At 47.6% G+C, this 23345-nt stretch overlaps 1 protein-coding gene across 1 annotated transcript in view; it reads right to left on the reverse strand.

The window, feature by feature from the left end:
• Positions 1-22995, reverse strand: part of TXNDC11 (thioredoxin domain containing 11) — a 100600-nt gene extending 77605 nt beyond the window's left edge. The window contains exons 1-3 of the mRNA XM_068244697.1: positions 22743-22995; positions 16153-16369; positions 5870-5967 (exon numbers count right to left, since the gene is read on the reverse strand). Of these exons, the coding sequence (XP_068100798.1) occupies positions 5870-5967; positions 16153-16369; positions 22743-22867 (440 nt within the window). The 5' untranslated portion in view covers positions 22868-22995. The remainder of the gene's footprint in view (positions 1-5869; positions 5968-16152; positions 16370-22742) is intronic.
• Positions 22996-23345: the final 350 nt, after the last annotated feature.

Genomic DNA, 23345 nt, shown 5'->3' on the forward strand with positions numbered 1-23345 from the left:
AGGGCAGGCCTCCGGCTCCGGGGCTTGCTCCTCCGGCTCCAGTCGCAGCCACCGTCTGCTCCCTCTCCATGAGCCCTGCACGAGGCCGTCGTGACGCAACTCCTCCTCCCCCCTCCCTAGCTGGACGGAACTATAGATTGAGTGTCGGATAGGCCGACAGGGAGTAAATCAATGTGCGCCGGCAGCAAGTAATCCCCCTCCTCACCAGCCCGCTCTCTCTGTTATAATTATCGGGGGGGGGGGTGTGGCACCGGCATTATTAGAATAAACATTAAAAAAAGTCCTCTCAGCTGTGGGCCCCCTGTGACGTAGGGCTGCCGCGGGCCCCATGGCAGCGGCTATGGTTGCTATCCTGATTGCTACGACACTGTGCTGCACTGAATTTTTGTACTCGAACAGATATGTTCTGTAGTTGTGTAACTGAGAAAAAAGTAAAATATTTCCTCTGTTGGCAATTAGGGAGATATTCAACAATTCACACAACTGCCCTTGGAACTGCTGCTGCAAGACTTTTTATGTTAAAGTTCAAAATCACTTACTGTATTAGGTGCTGTACATTGAAATGTTCCTTTTTAAATAAATACTCATGACTGCTCCACAACAAGTGCCTAGACACATCCATTCTTAATTGGCCAATTTTACCAAATCCATGTAGTATAAGAACTAACCTAAAGAGTCTGTTCAAAGTATCCAAAATCTGTTGGCATATTAAAGCACCAATGGGGTGGCAATACATCACATTATAAATTACAAATGTTAAAAAAGTAAATTTTTAGTTTGTTTAAAATCTGCTGAGAATTCAAGGGATGTATAAGGAGCAGTGCAAGTGGTCAAAAATAGTAACTTACATGTGGGCTGTGGCCACGAGTATGCATGAGTAGGGGCAAAGTCCACCTGGACACACCTGAAACCTCACTAAGGCTTTATCATGAGTTTGCCAAAACCTGTATCCGTTCTCCACTGTATATACTTTGTTATCAAGTACTGCTTTTAATGTGTTAATACAGAACTTTGTCAATTCAGCACCTTGCAACTAGCACTTCTGCACGCAATACTTCACTGGGGACGTCCCCTACGAAGCCTCTCTGGGGTGAAACATGTAAGGAACTTTTGTGGTGTTTTCAGTCACTGATCATTTAGTGCAGTTTCAGGTGTGTCCAGGTGGACTTTGGCCCTACTCACGCATACACAGCCACAGCACACATGTAAGTTACCATATGATGATCGCAGAGACTGCTTCTATAGCTCATTTTACATCCCTTGAATTTGCAGGAACGGCCCTTATGCTGGGAATACACCACACAATTTTCTGTAAGATTCTCTGTAATGCTGGGCATAGAGGGTACTTTTTTCTTATCAATCGAGCCGCTGATGGCTCGATTGATAATTTCCGACGTTTCCGCTCACCGCATGGATCGATTCCCGGCTCGATCCCCGCGGGCGAACAATGGGCAAAAACAAAGCACTGATAAGGAAGTGACCGTGGGGACGAGCGGGAATAGATCCGCGCGGACGAGCGGTGATGCGCTGGCTCGATTCCGGCGCATAAACGTACCGTCTACCCGGCATTAAAGATTTACCTGCCAGATAGATAAATTCCAACATGTTGGAAATTATCTAACCATCTATCTGCCTAGCAATTAGGCATTGTTCTACTCAGCAGGCGATAACGAGAAGACAATGCACCAGAGATAATGACCAGTTCTCTACAGAAAATAATCTAATTATGCATTCTAACAGAAAAATCTAAAGAAGAATCTAACAGAAAATTGTATGGTGTATTCCCAGCATAATGAAAGTGATAAAATCAGCCAATCAAAGGTGGATGTGTGTACCAGGCTTCAGGAATAATTACTTTATATTGAGTATAAAGGTGGCCATACACTCATTAGATTAGCAGCAGATAGATCAACAGATAGATTTCTATCTGATGTGTTAAGGAACATTTTTTATTAGGAACAGATTTCCAATAGATTTCAGTTTGAAATCTACTGAAAAGCGATCTGATGGCATTTTTTTTGCCATCAGATTTCCATTAGGGCCAATGCAAAATGATAAGAAATCTCAACAGATCGACCTAGATTTTCCAGCCTGCCAGATCGATTGAAATCGATCGAACGCGATCGAAATCGGCTGATTGTTCAATTTGCAATCGACCGATCGATCGATTTTGATCGATCGATCAAAAATCGGCTGAGTGTATGGGCCCCTTAAACATTTTTTTTCTCCATATTGTGTTTTCTGCTTTGATAAGTTATGCAGTTTACATGCACATTGGCCTCAATTCACTAAGCTTATCTCCTGTCTTTAATAACGTTTCTATAGTTATCACCATGGTGACGAGGCATGTAGTATTCAGGAAACATTTTACCTCAGGCAAACCTAAAGTTAACTCTTCTGTCTTTAAGTTAACTCTTCAATCCTTAAAATAACTCCAGAGTTAAAGACAGGTTGTCAATTAACTGCATGTGAAAATAACTACAGAGGAGGTAACGTAACTACAGAGGAGGTAAATTAACTACAGAGGAGGTAACTTAAGGAATGAAGAGATAAGATAACTCTCTCACTGTGTGGAGGTACGTTTTCTCTTGCCTTACCTCCAGCATGATTTAGTGAATTGAGGCCATTGTCTTATTCCACAAGGCTTATGTAATCCATTTTTTAGCCTGTGTATTGGTGAAGGGGTTTCTGTGGACTCCTTAATAGCTCAGCTTCTTGACTGCTGAAAGCAGAAACCATTGCCTTGCCCTGATTAGGTGTTCCCAGTAAATAACAGCTCTTATGTGGGGTGTGGTAGCAACAGAGCAGGCATATGGCGTTACACTTTTACCATACCACTACTGTATCATTATGATGGGCAGGGCATTCCATGGCTTTTCACCCCATGGCCTACAGAGTAGCTGTAAGTAATGTGAACATGTCAGTGGGTAACCATTACCCACTCACCAAATCTGCATTTCAAATACTGATGGAGTGAGTAACAACATTTTTGTTTATTATTATTCAATATTTATATAGAGCCAACATCTTCTGCAGCGCTGCAGTCTCTGTATAATCTTGTCACCTAACTGTCCCCCAGAGTGGTTCACAATCTAATCCCTACCCTAGTCATATGTCTATGTATGCATCTTGTAATTTATGCATCATAGTCTAGGGCCAACTTAGGGAGAAGCCAATTAGGAAAACCCACACAGACACGGGGAGAACATACAAACTCCTTGCAGATAGTGACCTGGCTGGGATTCGAACCAGGGACCCAGCGCTGCAAGGTAAAAGTGCTAACCACTACGCCACCGTGTTCCCCACCTATTTTCTAAAGTACCAGGTTTGCATATCTACATTATTTTTTACAGGGTGTTCCTGTGCTAGAGAAGTATTTATTACTTCAGACTAGCTTGCCCAAGTTGAACAGTACATTTTCTTTTTTCATTAAGGCTGCTTACACACAGGGACCGTACAGGCGCACGTTAGTGCGCCTGTAACGCTCCCCCAACGCACAGCAATGTAACACAAGTGGGCTGTTCACACAGCCCACGTTGCGTTACATGTAACGCTGCACATTCTCCCGAAAGTGCAGCATGCTACGGCGTTAGAGCGGCTATAGCCGCGTTAGACTGTTTGCACATGCTCAGTGGGGGGCAGAGAGGAGGCGGGGAGAGACAGCTACAGTAGCCGCGCACATGGCTACTTAATATTCACTGCACTGGCGGCAGCTGATTGGCCGGCGGGACCACATGATGCGGAGTGTCTCGCTCCGCATCACGTGGTCCCGCCGGCCAATCAGCGCCACTCTGGGAGACCTTATAGGGATAGAGCCGCCTAACGCGGCTCACTCTACCGTCCTATCTTGCAGCACCATACGTTGTGTTAGGTGTACGTTATGCGACCTTAACGTGGCACCTAACGCAACGTCTTGGTGTGCAAGTAGCCTAAAAAGTTGCTATAGAAATGATCCATTAAAAGAAATATGCATCTTATATGACATGTAGTATTGCACAATAAACCCAGTCTTGGCAAACTAGCATTCACAATACTGCATGAAGTCATAACTATTAGGTTTCCTGCCTATACAACAGAGTAACCAAGCAGCTCAGGGTGACCCAAACTACTAGGAATGTATAGGGGGATAAAAGGAACTAAAAAGTCCGCCTACTAAAAAAGCAAAGCTTGGTGTAATTGCCTTCTTAAAACAGAAGGAAATTTGCAATAATTCAGTTATAAATGAACATTTATGGTTGATTGATAAGGCTGTATGAAATAGGGCTTGGACGAGTACAACAGAGTAACCAAGCAGCTCAGGGTGACCCAAACTACTAGCCTTATCAATCCCTGCCATGTACTGATGAGGACCAAAAGTCCGAAACAGGCTGTCTACATGTGGGTTTGATATGGCTGTGTAAAACTTAAAGCTATAGGCTTGCTATACACCAGTGGTTCTGGATGCTTGCTTGGCTTAACAAGGGCGAAAAGGGATAATTCGCATATTTAGTAGTAGTGCATTGTGGGTAAGCACAAATGTTCATTTATAACTGAATTATTGCAAATTTCCTTCTGCCTATACAACACATTGACTAACTGCTGTGGCTTTTAAATCCTTGGCAAGATAATGGCAGCATATGTAAAATCTCAGCTTGGGAATACAAGGAGATGTATGACCTGCAAACTGAACCGCTGGCCACAGTAAAAGGGGCACTATGGCGATATAAATAACCTTTTTGTAATGTAAAATGTTACAGTACAAAAGAAAGAAAAAAAACCTTGTCTGGAACTGCATATTTTCTTTTATTCACTTATAAACAGATGAAGCTTTCAGACAGGAATCATAGTACCTGAAAAACTTTTTAGCAAACAATCATATTGTCAATAAGGTCATCCAGATCGAAAGAAAAGATCGTATTTAATCCATCCTCACTATTAAATAATCCAACCTGCGATCACATCTCCACCAGTTATAATCAGGTGTATGAAAAAAAAATCGTTCCAGTGGAACAAGCATTTCTTTAAGGAAACAATCGATAATGCGATTGATCGGGATCAATTGGGACCATCACTTTTCTGTTTTCATAAGATCTGAATAAATTAAAACATTTAATAAAATGGTTATTAAAAATAAGATTGTTTAATAAAAATGGTATTATGCTAATGAGCACTTATAAGAGCATTACACTCTTGCACAAGGAACAAGTGCCCACGTGCGTCTCGGAGTTGTACGCCACCACAAATAGAAATGGGGCCAGCATTCCAACTGCGTGACTAGAAGCAACTTTTGATCATTGCAATGGCTTCCACAGTTCCAACAGGACCACCTGAGGCAGTGGCGCTCGTTCTTATGGCAGTGTTAGCAAATAGGATTTTTCTCTTACAGCATCAGTCTCAAGCAGCTTTGTTCTCCCAACAGCTGCAGTGTGTACTACACGTGTCAATTCCTGACATGCACAGTACACGCCACACCTATCTGGGAATGAAGCTGGCTGCAGAGTAGCAACTAGCAAATAGTCTCGCTTCTTTAGGTGGCTGTGGAAGCCACTGGAATGATCCAATACTACTTCCACAGCAGCACAGGGGAAGCACTTTGTGTATAAACTAACTCATGCTTTTTTCCAAACCCTGTGGGAGAATGCAGTACTCCTAAAGTCCTTGGGGAACAGCGATTTCCATCAGAAAGCTTTGTCTATTTTTAAGTGAAGAAAATATGCATTTGTGTACAAGGGTAGTTCTTTTTACTTATATGAGATTCGAAATGCTCTACTGTAACATTATTTCCATTACTATATGCTTAATGATTTCACCAGAGTGCCCCTTTTAAGCAAGCTGACAAGCTCTGGAAAGGTAAGTCATTTTGAAAGTGTTCCTGCAACTGTGTAATTACCTTTTATGGAACAGGTTTATTACAGGGTAATAGAAGAATGTCCTTTGCTTCCTGCACTTGCCCTGATGCCACCAGCAATTGACAGCTACAAACAGTACCTGGGGGAAAAAGAAAAAAAAAAAAAAAAAAGATACAAAATTCATAGGCTGCCAGAATCAACATAAACAAATCAACAATATAAAGCAGTTCAGTGACAATGATTTATAGGATATCGATATTTACTTGGCTTTTTCAAAGTGGGCCTAAACCCTGCAATTTGATGGAGTCTCTACTGGTAGATCAGTGAAAATGATTTAGATACACTCTGCTCACAGCAATCAGAAGTGTGCCCCTGATACTGTACTCGAGAATATAAATTGTCACTTGATAATGCACAATTTGCTGCCGGTGAATTATCTGTTCCTCTCCCATTTCTTTTTGATGAACTATATAATTTAAACAATTTCCCTGCACCTTCCTTATAAAAGGACTTGTGATCAGGATGCATTTCCTGGAATGCCACTCAGCATCAGTAGGTGTGCATGGAATAATGCATTTCAGTTCTGCGTGTTTATTGTGTGTATGTTTACAGCATGCACTACCTGTTCTTACCACACAGTATGCCATATGCTTAAAGAGTAACGGTCAGGCTGCAAAAGTTAAACAGTTTAGAAGGAAGCCAAAAAGGCAATACTGAAGTTAAAAAATCTCTTACTTTGATGTGTGCTGAACAGCAAGTCTGTTATTCCCAAGCTGGTAAGGAGGCCAGCAGGACACATAACAGATCCTGCAAAGCATTCTGGGGCTGCTTCTTCTCCCCACTGCACTTCCTTGGGTCGTCCCCTTCATTTCCCTATCACGCCCTAAGGCTGCTTTCACAGTGAGAAGTTACAGGCTCATGTTACAGCAGCTTGTAACGCAGCCCAGAACTCACAGCACTGAAAAATCACAGGGCACATGTTCCGTTAGAGTATACTGCATGAGTCCGCTATTGTTCCTAGCCACATGGCTAATTAATATTCACTGCACAGTAGTGTTGTCCATTTGGATCTTTTTTGTGAGTCGAATCATCAGGAAGCAGGGAGGATATGACGTCACAATTGGCTTCATAGGAGACAGACAAACATGGAACCTGCCATGAGCTGTCAGGAGCATCATTCTCTGCAAATACTATATAAAAATTCTGTGAAATCCAAACATGGGACAGTGAAATGCATATGTAATGTAAGTACAGCCAATATTTAGCTACTGATGTGTGTGTTTTTTTTCACCGAGACCCTATACCTAACAGCTCCTCTTTAACCACTTAAGGACCGCCCCCAGCCGATGGGCGGCGGCAAAGTCCGGGCCCAAACGACCGCAATACGCCCATCGGCGGGGGCGGCTGCGGGAGTGGCTATGCGGCGATCGCGTCATTTGTGACGCGATCAGCCGCCGGGGACTGGCTCCGCCCACCGCTCGCTGTAACCCGCCGGCCGTTCGGAAGCGCCGGCGGGTTACTAGCTGCCCGATCGCCGCACGGAAAGTGTATAATAGGCTTTGTAATGTATACAAAGCCTATTATACTGGCTGCCTCCTGCCCTGGTGGTCCCAGTGTCCGAGGGACCACCAGGGCAGGCTGCAGCCACCCTAGTCTGCACCCAAGCACACTGATTCCCCCCCCCTGCCCCCTGATCGCCCACAGCACCCCTCAGACCCCCCCCTGCCCACCCCCCAGACCACTGTTTGCACCCAATCACCCCCCTAATCACCCATTAATCACTCCCTGTCACTATCTGTCAACGCTATTTTTTTTTTTAGTCCCTAATCTGCCCCCTACTCCCTCCTGATCACCCCCCCACCCCTCAGATTCTCCCCAGACCCCCCCCCCCCCCGTGTACTGTATGCATCTATCCCCCCTGATCACCCGTCAATCACCCGTGAATCACCTCCTGTCACTGCCACCCATCAATCAGCCCCTAACCTGCCCCTTGCGGGCAATCTGATCACCCACCCACACCAATAGATCGCCCGCAGATCCGACATCAGATCACCTCCCAAATGCAGTGTTTACATCTCTTCTCTCCTCTAAACACCCACTAACTACCCATCAATCACCCATCAATCACCCCCTATCACCACCTGTCACTGTTACCCATCAGATTAGACCCTAATCTGCCCCTTGCGGGCACCCAATCACCCGCCCACACGCTCAGATTGCCCTCAGACCCCCCCTTATCAATTCGCCAGTGCAAAATTTACATCTGTTATTTCCTGTAATAACCCACTGATCACCTGTCAATCACCCGTCAATCACCCCCTGTCACTGCCACCCATCAATCAGCCCCTAACCTGCCCCTTGCGGGCAATCTGATCACCCACCCACACCAATAGATCGCCCGCAGATCCGACATCAGATCACCTCCCAAATGCAGTGTTTACATCTCTTCTCTCCTCTAAACACCTACTAATTACCCATCAATCACCCCCTATCACCACCTGTCACTGTTACCCATCAGATTAGACCCTAATCTGCCCCTAGGGCACCCAATCACCCGCCCACACCTCAGAACGCCCTCAGACCCCAGCCCTGATCACCTCGCCAGTGCATTGCTTGCATCTATTTCCCCCCTCTAATCACACCTTGAGACACCCATCAATCACCTCCTGTCACCCCCTAGCACACCTACCCATCAGATCAGGCCCTAATTTGCCCCGTGTGGGCTCCTGATCACTCGGCCAAACCCTCAGATCCCCCTCAGACCCCCTTCCGATCACCTCCCCAGTGCATTGATTGCATCTATTTTCCCCTCTAACCGCCCCCTGAGACACCCATCAATCACCTCCTGTCACCCCCCTAGCACTCCTATCCATCAGAACAGGCCCAATACATCCTGTCATCTAAGAGGCCACCCTGCTTATGACCGGTTCCACAAAATTTGCCCCCTCATAGACCACCTGTCATCAAAATTTGCAGATGCTTATACCCCTGAACAGTTATTTTGAGGCATTTGTTTTCTAGACTACTCCTCGCGGTTTAGGGCCCCTAAAATGCCAGGGCAGTATAGGAACCCCACAAGTGACCCCATTTTAGAAAGAAGACACCCCAAGGTATTCTGTTAGGTGTATGATGAGTTCATAGAAGATTTTATTTTTTGTCAAAAGTTAGCGGAAATTGGATTTTTATTGTTTTTTTCACAAAGTGTCATTTTTCACTAACTTGTGACAAAAAATAAGATCTTCTATGAACTCATCATACCCCTAACGGAATACCTTGGGGTGTCTTCTTTCTAAAATGGGGTCACTTGTGGGGTTCCTATACTGCCCTGGCATTTTAGGGGCCCTAAACCGTGAGAAGTAGTCTAGAAAACAAATGCCTCAAAATGACCTGTGAATAGGACGTTGGGCCCCTTAGCGCACCTAGGCTGCAAAAAAGTGTCACACATGTGGTATCGCCGTACTCAGAAGAATAGTAAAAGAAGGTCCGCACTGATGTCTCCACTCCAATGTAGTTTATTCAGGACATATCCAATTCAGGTAAAACACTTAGACTAAGTCTAAGTGTTTTACCTGAATTGGATATGTCCTGAATAAACTACATTGGAGTGGAGACATCAGTGCGGACCTTCTTTTACTATTGTTGCTCATTGGGTTTGGCCACTCGTGTTCCTGCACTGTCCCACCCAGTACGGTGTAGCGGTACTTCTGTCTACCTTTGTACTCAGAAGAAGTAGTATAATGTGTTTTGGGGTGTATTTTTATACATACCCATGCTGGGTGGGAGAAATCTCTCTGTAAATGGACAATTGTGTGTAAAAAAAAATCAAATTGTCATTTACAGAGATATTTCTCCCACCCAGCATGGGTATGTGTAAAAATACACCCCAAAACACCTTATAATACTTCTCCCGAGTACGGCGATACCACATGTGTGGCACTTTTTTGCACCCTAACTGCGCTAAGGGGCCCAAAGTGACAAAAAAAAAAAAATCTTCTATGAACTCACCATACTCCTAACGGAATACCTTGGGGTGTCTTCTTTCTAAAATGGGGTAATTTGTGGGGTTCCTATACTGTCCTTGCATTTTAGTGGCCCTAAACCGTGAGGAGTAGTCTTGAAACCAAATTTCTCAAAATGACCTGTGAAATCCTAAAGGTACTCATTGGACTTTGGGCCCCTTAGCGCAGTTAGGGTGCAAAAAAGTGCCACACATGTGGTATCGCCGTACTCAGGAGAAGTAGTATAATGTGTTTTGGGGTGTATTTTTCCACATACCCATGCTGAGTGGGAGAAATATCTCTATAAAATAGACAATTGTGTGTAAAAAAAAATAAAAAATTGTCATTTACGGAGATATTTCTCCCACCCAGCATATGTGTGGGTATGTGTAAAAATACACCCCAAAACACGTTATACTACTTCTCCTGAGTACGGCAATACCACATGTGTGGCACTTTTTTGAAGCCTAACTGCGCTAAGGGGCCCAAAGTCCAATGAGCATCTTTAGGCTTTACAGGGGTGCTTACAATTAGGCACCCCCCAAAATGCCAGGACAGTGAACACACCCCACAAATGACCCCATTTTGGAAAGTCGACACTTCAAGGTATTCAGAGAGGAGCATAGTGAGTCCGTGGCAGATTTCATTTTTTTTTGTCGCAAGTTAGAAGAAATGGAAACTTTTTTTTTTTTCTTTTTTGTCAGAAAGTGTCATTTTCCGCTAACTTGTGACAAAAAATAATATCTTCTATGAACGCACCATGCCTCTCACTGAATACTTTGGGATGTCTTCTTTCCAAAATGGGGTCATTTGGGGTGTATTTGTACTTTCCTGGAATTTTAGCCCCTCATGAAACCTGACAGGTGCGCAGAAAAGTCAGAGATGCTTGAAAATGGGAAAATTCACTTTTGGCACCATAGTTTGTAAACGCTATAACTTTTACCCAATCCAATAAATATACACTGAATGGTTTTTTTTTTATCAAAGACATGTAGCAGAATAACTTTCGCGCTCAAATGTATAGGAAATTTTACTTTATTTGAAAAATGTCAGCACAGAAAGTTAAAAAAAATCATTTTTTTGCCAAAATTCATGTCTTTTTTGCTGAATATAATAAAAAGTAAAAATCGCAGGAGCAATCAAATAGCACCAAAAGAAAGCTGTATTAGTGACAAGAAAAGGAGGTAAAATTCATTTAGGTGGTAGGTTGTATGAGCGAGCAATAAACCGTGAAAGCTGCAGTGGTCTGAATGGAGAAAAAGGCTCTGGTCCTTAAAGTGAACCTCCGGACTAAAAATCGATTCAGCAGCTCTGAAAAGGCTTGGTGTTTCTTTAACAGTTTCACAGCATCAGAACTTTGTTTCTCTTATACAAGCCTCATTTTTAGCTGCACAGAAGAAAACTGCCCGGGCTTTTTTCCCCTGATGCTGTGCAAAGCATGATGGGATTTCTGATCTTGTGGCTCTCTTTCTGCTGTTTTGGTGCAAATGTTTTTCTTTTACATTTTAAATTTGACATTTGAAGCCTAGCGTGTGCAGCTGGGAGGGTTAATCAGGACACAGGACAGTTGGAACTGTGTCTCATGCTCCCTGTCACCTCCTTTCAACCAAAAAGATGGCTGCCCCCATGACAAAGATGGCAGCCCCCATGAATCACATACATTTGCCTGTTCTTTTAAAACAGGGTGGGTAAGAGATTATATTACCTATCTATTCTAATTAACATAACTAATGTAACTTGATGACAGTATGTTTGTTTAGGCTGAAGTTCCCCTTTAAGGGGCGAAAAGACTGTGGTCCTGAAGTGGTTAAAGAGGAGCTGTCAACTAAAGCTAAACTATCTCAGAAAAAACACACACACACACACACACACACACACACACACACACACACTATATGTAGATAAATACTTGCTCTACTTACATAACGTGTATTGCACTGTCCACATTTTGATTTTAGTGATTTTTCTAAAGAAAAAAAAAAATAAAAAAAATAAAAAAAAAACCTTCTTCGCTTTTCCTATTCTAAGTGTGGCTATTTTGAAGCCAATCCTGATGTAATTTCCTCCCTTACTCTCCACTGCCCGATTTGCCCGCCCTTCCCTATAGAAAGTGTTGTCTCAGCATGAGAAATATTGGCCAATCAGAGAGGAACAGAGGTGTGGGAGGGGAAAACAAGAGGGAATGAGGCTTCAGTCAATCAGGCTGCATTAGTTGAGTCTGAGGGGAAGTAGAAAAGCAAAAAAGGACAACCCAACATGCCCTGCAACTTCCTTTGTGCGGCAATGTACCAAATAAGAGTCAAGTAAACTGGGGAATGACCATATATCAACAAGTAAAGTAATAGTGGTTTTATCTTTTGGATTGCCTGGTTAGCATCCTTATTACTAGTTTACCAGATAAAAATAAAGAATTGATTTTTGATTTTATGCCCAGTAGTTACACTTTAACATATTAGTTGTGTCCAATCCTGACTGGTGCCTTAAACCATTAACCCTCTGGGCGATACAATTATATCGCCCAAGAGGTGGCGCAGCACTATTTTTTAATTTTTTTTATTTTTTAAATCATGTAGCGAGCCCAGGGCTCGCTACATGATAGCCGCAGCGCAGCGGCATCCCCCCACCCACTCCGATCGCCTTCGGCGATCAGAGTAAGCAGGAAATCCCGTTCAGAACTGGATTTCCTGCTGGGCTTCCCTGGTCGCCATGGCGACGGGGCGGGATGACGTCACCGACGTCATGGACGTCGTGACGTCATAGGGAGTTCCGATCCACCCCTCAGCGCTGCCTGGCACTGATTGGCCAGGCTGCGCAAGGGGTTGGGGAGGGGGGGGGCTGCGCGGAACGGCGGGTAGCGGCGGATCGGCGGCGAGCGGCGGCGATCGGAAGTTACACGCAGCTAGCAAAGTGCTAGCTGCGTGTAACGAAAAAAAAAATTATGCAAATCGGCCCAGCGGGGCCTGAGAAATCCTCCTGCGCGACATACCCCGAGCTCAGCTCGGGATTATCGCTCAGGAGGTTAAACCACATTTAGTATTAGTCAGCCTCTATCTGAAAATACTCCTCCTCTGTGACTAATCACAAATTTTAATTTGATCCCTGAGCTGTGTCAGCTGACTGCCACGGAAGAGAGGCTAATTTGAAAGCAGAGGATGTAAACAATATGTCTGCTTCCATGAAAGCAGGTAGTAGATACAAATCCTGCAATAAATCTGCAGTGTATCAGCTGTAACAAAGGAATGTTTTTCTTTAAAGGTTCCATATCCCTCTCACTTCAGGTGTCCTGTAAGTTTAAAATGTGGCTATAGCTGTACGAGCTGTCAGTTTAACTAAGTAGGATGTTAAAGGGAAGGTTCAGGGAACTCTTGAAAAAAATAAAAATCCCTATCCACTTACCTGGGGCTTCCTCCAGCCCGTGGCAGGCAGGAGGTGCCCTCGCCGCCGCTCCAGAGGCTTCCGGTCGTCTTCGGTGGCCGACCCGACCTGGCCAGGCCGGCTGCCAGGTCGGGCTCTTCTGCGCTCCATGGCCGGGCTCTTCTGCGTCCCACGCCGGCGCGCTGACGTCATCGGACGTCCTCCGGGCTGTACTGCGCAGGCGCAGTAGTTCTGCGCCTGCGCAGTACAGCCCGGAGGACGTCCGATGACGTCAGCGCGCCCGCGTGGGACGCAGAAGAGCCCGGCCATGGAGCGCAGAAGAGCCCGACTTGGCAGCCGGCCTGGCCAGGTCGGGTCGGCCACCGAAGACGACCGGAAGCCTCTGGAGCGGCGGCGAGGGCACCTCCTGCCTGCCACGGGCTGGAGGAAGCCCCAGGTAAGTGGATAGGGATTTTTATTTTTTTCAAGAGTTCCCTGAACCTTCCCTTTAAAGCGGACCTGAACTCAGAATTTCCTCTCTGCTCTGAAAGAGAAGTAAAAGCATAATAACCTTTAAAGAAATGAACATTTCTTTGTTACAGCTGATACAAATCCTGGAATAAATCTGCAGTGTGTCTACTTCCTGCTTTCATGGAAGCAGACATAGGGTTAACATCCTGAGTTTACACATTAGCTGCTCTGCCAAAGCAGCCAGTTGACACAGCTGAGAGATCAAATTAAAGTGATTAGTCACAGATGAGGGTGATTAGACAGGCTAATCTCCAAATACATACAGGGTGCATTTTTCTCTGTTTTCTTCCTGTGCAAGAGGTAGTGAAGAGGCGCCCAATTTCTATAAAATACTCTTAAATCAATAAAATAACAAAATTGAGGTGGCTTACCTCACAGACGACAAACTCACTTTAAGTAAGAAAGTTTAATTAAAGATTTAGCACAGGCAACGCATTTCGTGAGACCAAGCCCACTTCCTCAGGCCAAATAAAGTGCTGTTGTGGTCTATCGTCTGCATTTGGGGCGCCTCTGTGCTTTATCCCCCCCCACCTTCTGGGAGGAGAACTTTGCGCACCTAAACCAAGATGGAATTCCACCACCTGTGGTAATCAGAGTTCACAGGATCCTTTTTGCTAAGAGAGCGACCAGACCCAGGACTGCTGGTATACCTGAGTGGAGTCAGGTCCAAACACTCCACCTGCCTGTGAGTACCCCTTTTTCAGAAGTATTTTTGTACACTCATTCATTGCGACGTACTGCACCATTTGGGCTCCCGTTGTCTTTGTGTTTTTTCCCCTCTAGTACTATATACTTTCAGTGCAAGAGTTCAGGTTCAGTTTAAAGGACAACTGAAGTGAGAAGTATATGGAGGCTGCCATATTTCCTTTTAAGCAATACCAGTTGCCTGGCAGCCCTGCTGGTCTGTTTGGCTACAGTAATGACTGAATCACACCAGAAACAAGCAGGCAGATAATCTTGTTGGATCTGACAATAATATCAGTAACACTGCTGCATGCTTGTTCAAGGTCTGTGGCTAAAAGTATTAGAGGCGGAGGATCAGCAAGGCTGCCAGGCAACTGGTACTGCTTAAGAGGGAACAAATATGGCAGCCTCCATATCCCTCTGACTTCAGTTGTCCTTTAAGTTTGCCCGCAATTTCTCTTTTTTTTCACTTATAGCCCCTATTATCTAAGTTTTCTACCACTGTACTAAGGCACAAGACCATCAGTTGACAGGTGCTGCACTGGAAGTGGACTAGCAGGGATGAGAATAGTCAAGCTAAGGTGGGTCCGGTAAGCCTAATAATTTCTTGCCAATATTTATGATTCTTTCATACGAGACAACCATATTACAGTAGTCCAAAATGCAATGAATATTTAAATTTAAATAATCATGACAATAATGGCCTTTACAAAATGCCATTGATTTTACACTGCAGTTTGCACTTAGGACCAATTCACATTAGACCTGAGTGTTGCATTTTAAAGTTCCATTCATAAAAAAATGCATGCATTGGGACTTTTCCACAATTGGGTGCAATGGATAAAACCAGAGTCTATTACCCACCCTGGCGTTCTATTTTTTTGCGGAGTTTGTCCGCAGGTGGGTTTTTTAAACTTTTTTTTTTAATCATGTAGCTAGCCTAGCGCTAGCTACATGATTCCCCCCTCCCCTCCGATTGCCGCCGGCGATCATACCCAAAAGGAAATCCCGCTCTGAACGGGATTTCCTGTTAGGGCTTCCCTCATCGGAATGACGTCATGACGTCAGGGGGAGTCCCGATCCACCCCATAGCGCAGCCTGGCAGTGATTGGCCAGGCTGCGCTGAGTGCTAGCTGCGTGTTTAAAAAAAAAAAAATTGTAAAAAAAAAAGACCCACCAGGGGCTGAGATATCCACCGCGGCGGTAATGGACGAGCTGAGCTCGTCCATACCGCTAAGGTGGTTAAAGTTAACTGGCCCACAGAAAATCATTGCAAACGTCTACCCATCCATTTTCAGTCCATTGCCTGGTTTGTCAATATACAGGGCAGCACACCATGTGAACTAAGCCCGATTCGTAAGCATTAGTAAAATGTTTGGAAATTTTCAGACTCACAGGGCCATATGCAATTCACGTTTTCACCTGAGTTTTCTCCTAGGTGATATTTTTAAATTTGTCAATAAAATTCATTTTAAGCTATCAGCAAGCAAAAAAATACTCAAAATAATTTTGATAGTACTTTTTCGATTACTTTTTGGTACTTTTTTAGTTGAAAAGTCGTGGAAAGTTGTTTTAAATAGAAGATGAAAAATTATCTCCTAGGAGAAAACAAAAGTGAATTGCATATGGACCACTGTGTCTAAAACACCTCATACAGTACTCCAGAGAGCTACAGCAAGCCCATGCATGTCTCAAAATCGATCGGTTCTGTACAAGTCAAAACACTGGTGAATTATCATACTCAAACACAGTATTACCTGGTCTGCAAGTCTACTAGCTACGTGCTCAATTTCCACCCTTGCAGCAATGGACTGTGCACACCAAGGCGCATAGAGGAAAAATAAGGTTATCTCGGAGTCCTGGCGAAGAAATTCTGCATAGTCAAGCTGACCAAAAAAGAGGTCCACCACTGGTGACTGGGTGGAGAAGAAGTGCACAGGTGGTCTTGCTGGCATGACGACATCTTTAGCACGACTAAGAGATGGAAAAAGAAATAGGATTATAAAAGCATGGACTAAACAAAGTTGGTTAAATAAAATGTACTGAAGACTGTTGAGACTTAAAGAAGCCTGAGGTAGCGTTAAAAAGTTGATATTTACTTATCTGGGGCTTCTTTCAACCCCCTGTAGTCTTGAAAGTCCCTTAGCGTCCCCACTGTTAATCAGCTATCAACTGATTGTAAAGCCCGCAAATCAGCTGGGTCGCGCACTATAGCCCCTCCCTCCCCTATACAGTTCCCTAGTGTATAGCGACGCCCCTCCCTTATACAGTTCCCTGGTGTCTAGTGCCTCCCCTATACAGTTCCTTGGTGTCTAGTGGCACCCCTTTATCCATTATACAGTTCCCTGCTGTCTAGTGGCCCCCTCCATCGCCAACACAGTTCCCTGGTGTCCAGTGCCCCCCACCCCCATACAGTTCCCTGGTGTCTAGTGCCCCCCCCACCCCTATACAGTTCCCTGGTGTCTAGTGTCCCCCACCCACCCCTATGCAGTTCCCTGGAGTCTAGTGTCCCCCCTCCCCACCCCTATGCAGTTCCCTGGAGTCTAGTTTCCCCCCCCCCAACCCCACCGCTATGCAGTTCCCTGGAGTCTAGTTTCCCCCCCCAACCCCACCCCTATACAGTTCCCTGGAGTCTAGTGCCCCCCCCACCCCTATACAGTTCCCTGGAGTCTAGTGTCCCCCCCCCCACCCACCCCTATACAGTTCCCTGGAGTCTAGTGCCCCCCCCCACCCCTATAAAGTTCCCTGGAGTCTAGTGTCCCCTATACAGGTCCCTGGTGTCTAGTGGCCCCCTCCCTCCCCTATACAGTTCCCTGGTGTCTATTGGCCCCCTCCCTCCCCTATACAGTTCCCTGGTGTCTAGTGCCTCCCCTATACAGTTCCCTGGTGTCTAGTGGCCCCCTCCCTCCCCTATACAGTTCCTTGGTGTCTAGTGGCACCCCTTTATCCCCTATACAGTTCCCTGGTGTCTAGTGTCTCCCCCCCCCACACCCCTATACAGTTCCCTGGTGTCTAGTGCCCCCCCCCACACCCCTATACAGTTCCCTGGAGTCTAGTGTCCCCCCACCCCACCCCTATCCAGTTCCCTGGAGTCTAGTGTCCCCCTCACCCCTATACAGTTCCTTGGAGTCTAGTGTCCCCCCCCCCCCACCCCTATACAGTTCCCTGGAGTCTACTGCCCCCCCCCTCCCACCCCTATACAGTTCCCTGGAGTCTACTGTTCCCCCCCTCCCACCCCTATCCAGTTCCCTGGAGTCTAGTGTCCCCCCACTCCCACCCCTATACAGTCCCCTGGAGTCTAATGTCCCCCCCCCACCCCTATACAGTCCCCTGGAGTCTAATGTCCCCCCCCCACCCCTATACAGTTCCCTGGAGTCTAGTGTCCCCCCCCCCACCCCTATACAGTTCCCTGGAGTCTAGTGTCCCCCCCCCCACCCACCCCTATACAGTTCCCTGGAGTCTAGTGTCCCCCCCCCCACCCACCCCTATACAGTTCCCTGGAGTCTAGTGTCCCCCCCCACCCACCCCTATACAGTTCCCTGGAGTCTAGTGTCCCCCCCCCCCACCCACCCCTATACAGTTCCCTAGAGTCTAGTGTCCCCCCCCCACCCACCCCTATACAGTTCCCTAGAGTCTAGTGTCCCCCCCCCACCCACCCCTATACAGTTCCCTAGAGTCTAGTGTCCCCCCCCCCACCCACCCCTATACAGTTCCCTAGAGTCTAGTGTCCCCCGCCCACCCACCCCTATACAGTTCCCTAGAGTCTAGTGTCCCCCCCCCCCCACCCACCCCTATACAGTTCCCTAGAGTCTAGTGTCCCCCCCCCACCCACCCCTATACAGTTCCCTAGAGTCTAGTGTCCCCCCCCCCACCCACCCCTATACAGTTCCCTAGAGTCTAGTGTCCCCCCCCCACCCACCCCTATACAGTTCCCTAGAGTCTAGTGTCCCCCCCCCCACCCACCCCTATACAGTTCCCTAGAGTCTAGTGTCCCCCCCCACCCACCCCTATACAGTTCCCTAGAGTCTAGTGTCCCCCCCCCCCACCCACCCACCCACCCCTATACAGTTCCCTAGAGTCTAGTGTCCCCCCCCCCACCCACCCCTATACAGTTCCCTAGAGTCTAGTGTCCCCCCCCCCACCCACCCCTATACAGTTCCCTAGAGTCTAGTGTCCCCCCCCCCACCCACCCCTATACAGTTCCCTAGAGTCTAGTGTCCCCCCCCCACCCACCCCTATACAGTTCCCTAGAGTCTAGTGTCCCCCCCCCACCCACCCCTATACAGTTCCCTAGAGTCTAGTGTCCCCCCCCCACCCACCCCTATACAGTTCCCTAGAGTCTAGTGTCCCCCCCCCCACCCACCCCTATACAGTTCCCTAGAGTCTAGTGTCCCCCCCACCCACCCCTATACAGTTCCCTAGAGTCTAGTGTCGTCCCCCCCACCCCTATACAGTTCCCTAGAGTCTAGTGTCCCCCCCCCACCCACCCCTATACAGTTCCCTAGAGTCTAGTGTCCCCCCCCCTACCCACCCCTATACAGTTCCCTAGAGTCTAGTGTCCCCCCCCACCCACCCCTATACAGTTCCCTAGAGTCTAGTGTCCCCCCCCCACCCACCCCTATACAGTTCCCTAGAGTCTAGTGTCCCCCCCCCCCCCCACCCACCCCTATACAGTTCCCTAGAGTCTAGTGTCCCCCCCCCCCCACCCACCCCTATACAGTTCCCTAGAGTCTAGTGTCCCCCCCCCACCCACCCCTATACAGTTCCCTAGAGTCTAGTGTCCCCCCCCCACCCACCCCTATACAGTTCCCTAGAGTCTAGTGTCCCCCCCCCACCCACCCCTATACAGTTCCCTAGAGTCTAGTGTCCCCCCCCCCACCCACCCCTATACAGTTCCCTAGAGTCTAGTGTCCCCCCCCCACCCACCCCTATACAGTTCCCTAGAGTCTAGTGTCCCCCCCACCCACCCCTATACAGTTCCCTAGAGTCTAGTGTCCCCCCCACCCACCCCTATACAGTTCCCTAGAGTCTAGTGTCCCCCCCACCCACCCCTATACAGTTCCCTAGAGTCTAGTGTCCCCCCCACCCACCCCTATACAGTTCCCTAGAGTCTAGTGTCCCCCCCACCCACCCCTATACAGTTCCCTAGAGTCTAGTGTCCCCCCCACCCACCCCTATACAGTTCCCTAGAGTCTAGTGTCCCCCCCACCCACCCCTATACAGTTCCCTAGAGTCTAGTGTCCCCCCCACCCACCCCTATACAGTTTCCTAGAGTCTAGTGTCCACCCACCCACCCACCCACCCCTATACAGTTTCCTAGAGTCTAGTGTCCCCCCCCCACCCACCCCTATACAGTTCCCTAGAGTCTAGTGTCCCCCCCCCCACCCACCCCTATACAGTTCCCTAGAGTCTAGTGTCCCCCCCCCCACCCACCCCTATACAGTTCCCTAGAGTCTAGTGTCCCCCCCCCACCCACCCCTATACAGTTCCCTAGAGTCTAGTGTCCCCCCCACCCACCCCTATACAGTTCCCTAGAGTCTAGTGTCCCCCCCCCACCCACCCCTATACAGTTCCCTAGAGTCTAGTGTCCCCCCCACCCACCCCTATACAGTTCCCTAGAGTCTAGTGTCCCCCCCACCCACCCCTATACAGTTCCCTAGAGTCTAGTGTCCCCCCCACCCACCCCTATACAGTTCCCTAGAGTCTAGTGTCCCCCCACCCACCCCTATACAGTTCCCTAGAGTCTAGTGTCCCCCCCACCCACCCCTATACAGTTCCCTAGAGTCTAGTGTCCCCCCCACCCACCCCTATACAGTTCCCTAGAGTCTAGTGTCCCCCCCTCCCACCCCTATACAGTTCCCTGGAGTCTAGTGTCCCCCCTCCCACCCCTATACAGTTCCCTGGAGTCTATCTAGTGGCCCACCTTCCCCTAAACAGTTCCCTGGTGTCTAGTGGCCCCCCTTCCTCCCCTATAAAGTTCCCTGGTGTCTAGTGGTCCTCCCTCCCCTATACAACTGTGTCTAGTGGCCTTCCTCTATACAGTGCCCTGACTCATGCCCCTTCCCTCCATACAGTGCCCTGGTGTCTAGTGCCCCCTCCCTGCTCTATACAGTTCCCTGATGGCCCCTCTCCCTTCCCCACATGGCTTCATAGTTTAAGTGCTTAACAATAAAGGGTTAGCACTCAGGTGCTTGCAGGCCAAATATAAGCAAGGTGGGGAAACCACTTGTGGGCCAAATTTGATGGCACTGCAGGCCAGATTTGGCACGCGGGCCAAAGTTTGGCATGAATGCTTTAAGAATTTGCCTTGAGGTACGGAATATAGATAGCTTCAGACCTACAATCCACTTTTATCTGCAAGCCAATCCTCCGAGCGTACGCTCAAAACCTGTTTTTTCTTCATGTGGTTATCAAAGTTACAAAAGACTGCCACATATCAAAAAAGCTGTATAGCATTAAGCAGCCCATACACACATCGATTTTCCTGATCGAATATGCTGTGAATTACACAACAGTATTTTCACCCTGTCCAAACAATAGTTTAAATCAATTTTATGCTGAGAATACGCGTACGAGAGGATCAGCGCAGGATACAGCCGGTATATGGCTGATCCTGCTGCTGCACAAGCCCCGGCCGTATTAAATACTATTCCCCCTCCAGGCCGCCATGGATGGTAGGGAATGAAATAATTTGGCTTCAAGCAATTGTTGGAGGCAAAATTATAGTGTTTTATAAGTAACTTCAGCTCAGCCCTCTGACGGCGCTGAAGTTACCCACTGCGGCGTCCAAGTCTCCTGCGCTGGGATGGAAGTGTTCGGGGAGTACACCATGAGATATTTTGGCAGATAGATGGTTTGATAGATAATTTCCAACAGGTCCGATCTGATTCCCGATCGTTTTTCTGATCGATTTCTCAAGTGAATGGAAATCGATCAGACAGCAAATCTGCTGAAAAATCTCATTGTGTATTCCCAGCATAAGCCCAAAACCATTTGAAACTTTTGGCTGGACAGGACAGAATATCTGTCAATTGGAGCTGGGCAGAAGCAGCAGTAGATTAATGACTGATTTTCAATAGATTTCCTGCTGAAATCTATTGGAAATCCGTGTGCTGTGCATGCTAGCAGTTGATCCCTCTCCTATTAGATTCTGTTCAGAGAGGCAGTGTTCTCCCCAGGCTCTTTTAGCCGGGTGCTCCACCCGGCTAGATTTGGTGACCACCCGGCTGTCATCGGCTCACCTCCTCACATCCTCCTATGCTGTAAGCAGAGTTGCCCTGCATTTTCATCTCAACCCACCCGGCTACTTTTTCATGCCACCCGGCTACTTTTTCATGCCACCCAGCTGGAAAAAAATTCTGGGGAGAACACTGAGAGGGATCGCTCATTTCCTCACATTGAGTGATAATGTGTTTTTCTCCAAACTAATGTAAAAATCCCCCCACACCTGACAGGGATCACCTATGGGTTGTAAACAGTCTCCCAGAACTGACAATGTGCACCTATGAGTGTAACCACAAAGTCCCCCACAACTGACAGGGAGCACCTATGGGTGAAAAAACAAAAGTCCCCCACACCTGATCGTGAGTACCTATGGGTGTAAACACAAAATCCCCCACACCTGACAGGGAGCACCTATGGGAGTAAACGCAAAGTCCCCCACACCTGACAGTGATCACCTATGGACGTAAACGCAACGTTCCCCACACCTGACAGGGAGCACCTAATGGGTGTAAATGCAAAGTCCCCCACACCTGACAGTGATCACCTATGGATGTAAACGCAAAGTTCCCCACACCTGACAGGGAGCACCTATGGGTGTAAACGCAAAGTCCCCCACACCTGACAGTGATCACCTATGGATGTAAACGCAAAGTTCCCCACACCTGACAGGGAGCACCTATGGGTGTAAACGCAAAGTCTCCCACACCTGACAGTGAGCACCTATGGGTGTAAACGCAAAGTCCCCCACACCTGACAGTGAGCACCTATGGGTGTAAACGCAAAGTCCCCCACACCTGACAGGGAGCATCTATGGGTGTAAACGCAAAGTCCCCCACACCTGACAGAGAGCACCTATGAATGTGTATATACAAAGTTCCCCACACCTGACAGTGAGCACCTATGGGTGTGTATATACAAAGCTCCCACACCTGACAGTGAGCACCTATGGGTGTAAACACAAAGTTCCCTACAAGTGACAACACCTGAGTGTACAGAGAAGCAACAGCGTCAGTTCACAGAACAGGTTTAGCAGCAGACCATGGGCTATGGCAGAGGATGCTGTCTGCCCATGCAGGCGATGCTTGGGAAGAATGTACATGAAACATCAGGGAGCCGCAGTTACCTGCAGGTGAACCTGAGAGCCACGATGAGAGCGCAGCTCAGCGCTATAGCCCCGCACAGCAGCTCAGGCCTCCGGCCCATCAGACTCAGCAGCCGCTTCACGTGAAGCCAGCTCGGCCTCTGCATTCCGCTTATACAGCTAAGGGGCGGCCCGAGCCCGCTGGGGGCAGTACGGAGCTTCTCCTCATCACACCCCGGGGCTGTCACCAGCGCGAACAGGGCGACGCCACGTCTGCCCCACTACTTCCGCGGCCCGACTGTGTGCTGGGGGCGGGGAGCGTGTGCAAAGAGCTAGCTGAGAAGAGAGAAGCAGCCGGGCACCGTCACCCACTTCACATCTCTAGAGTAACGCGTACACTAGGGGTTACCAATGTAAAGAACACGTCCGCGTATCTGTGCTGTCTTCCCATGCCTGGCCCTGCACGTTATGTACAGCTCAGCGCTGTCCACTGCAGTGTAGCCAACTCTCATCCCTTCATAATTACATAGCTCTTTCAGAGGGACACTCCCTTCTTGATGAAGCAAATCCCTCTGTTCCCCTTTCTTTTTCATGTGTCCCTCTTTCAGAACTAATGTACAGATCTATATTGTTCTATTGAAAAAT

The sequence above is a fragment of the Hyperolius riggenbachi genome, chromosome 7 (genome assembly GCF_040937935.1).
Source record: "Hyperolius riggenbachi isolate aHypRig1 chromosome 7, aHypRig1.pri, whole genome shotgun sequence".
Taxonomy (NCBI): Eukaryota; Metazoa; Chordata; class Amphibia; order Anura; family Hyperoliidae; genus Hyperolius; species Hyperolius riggenbachi.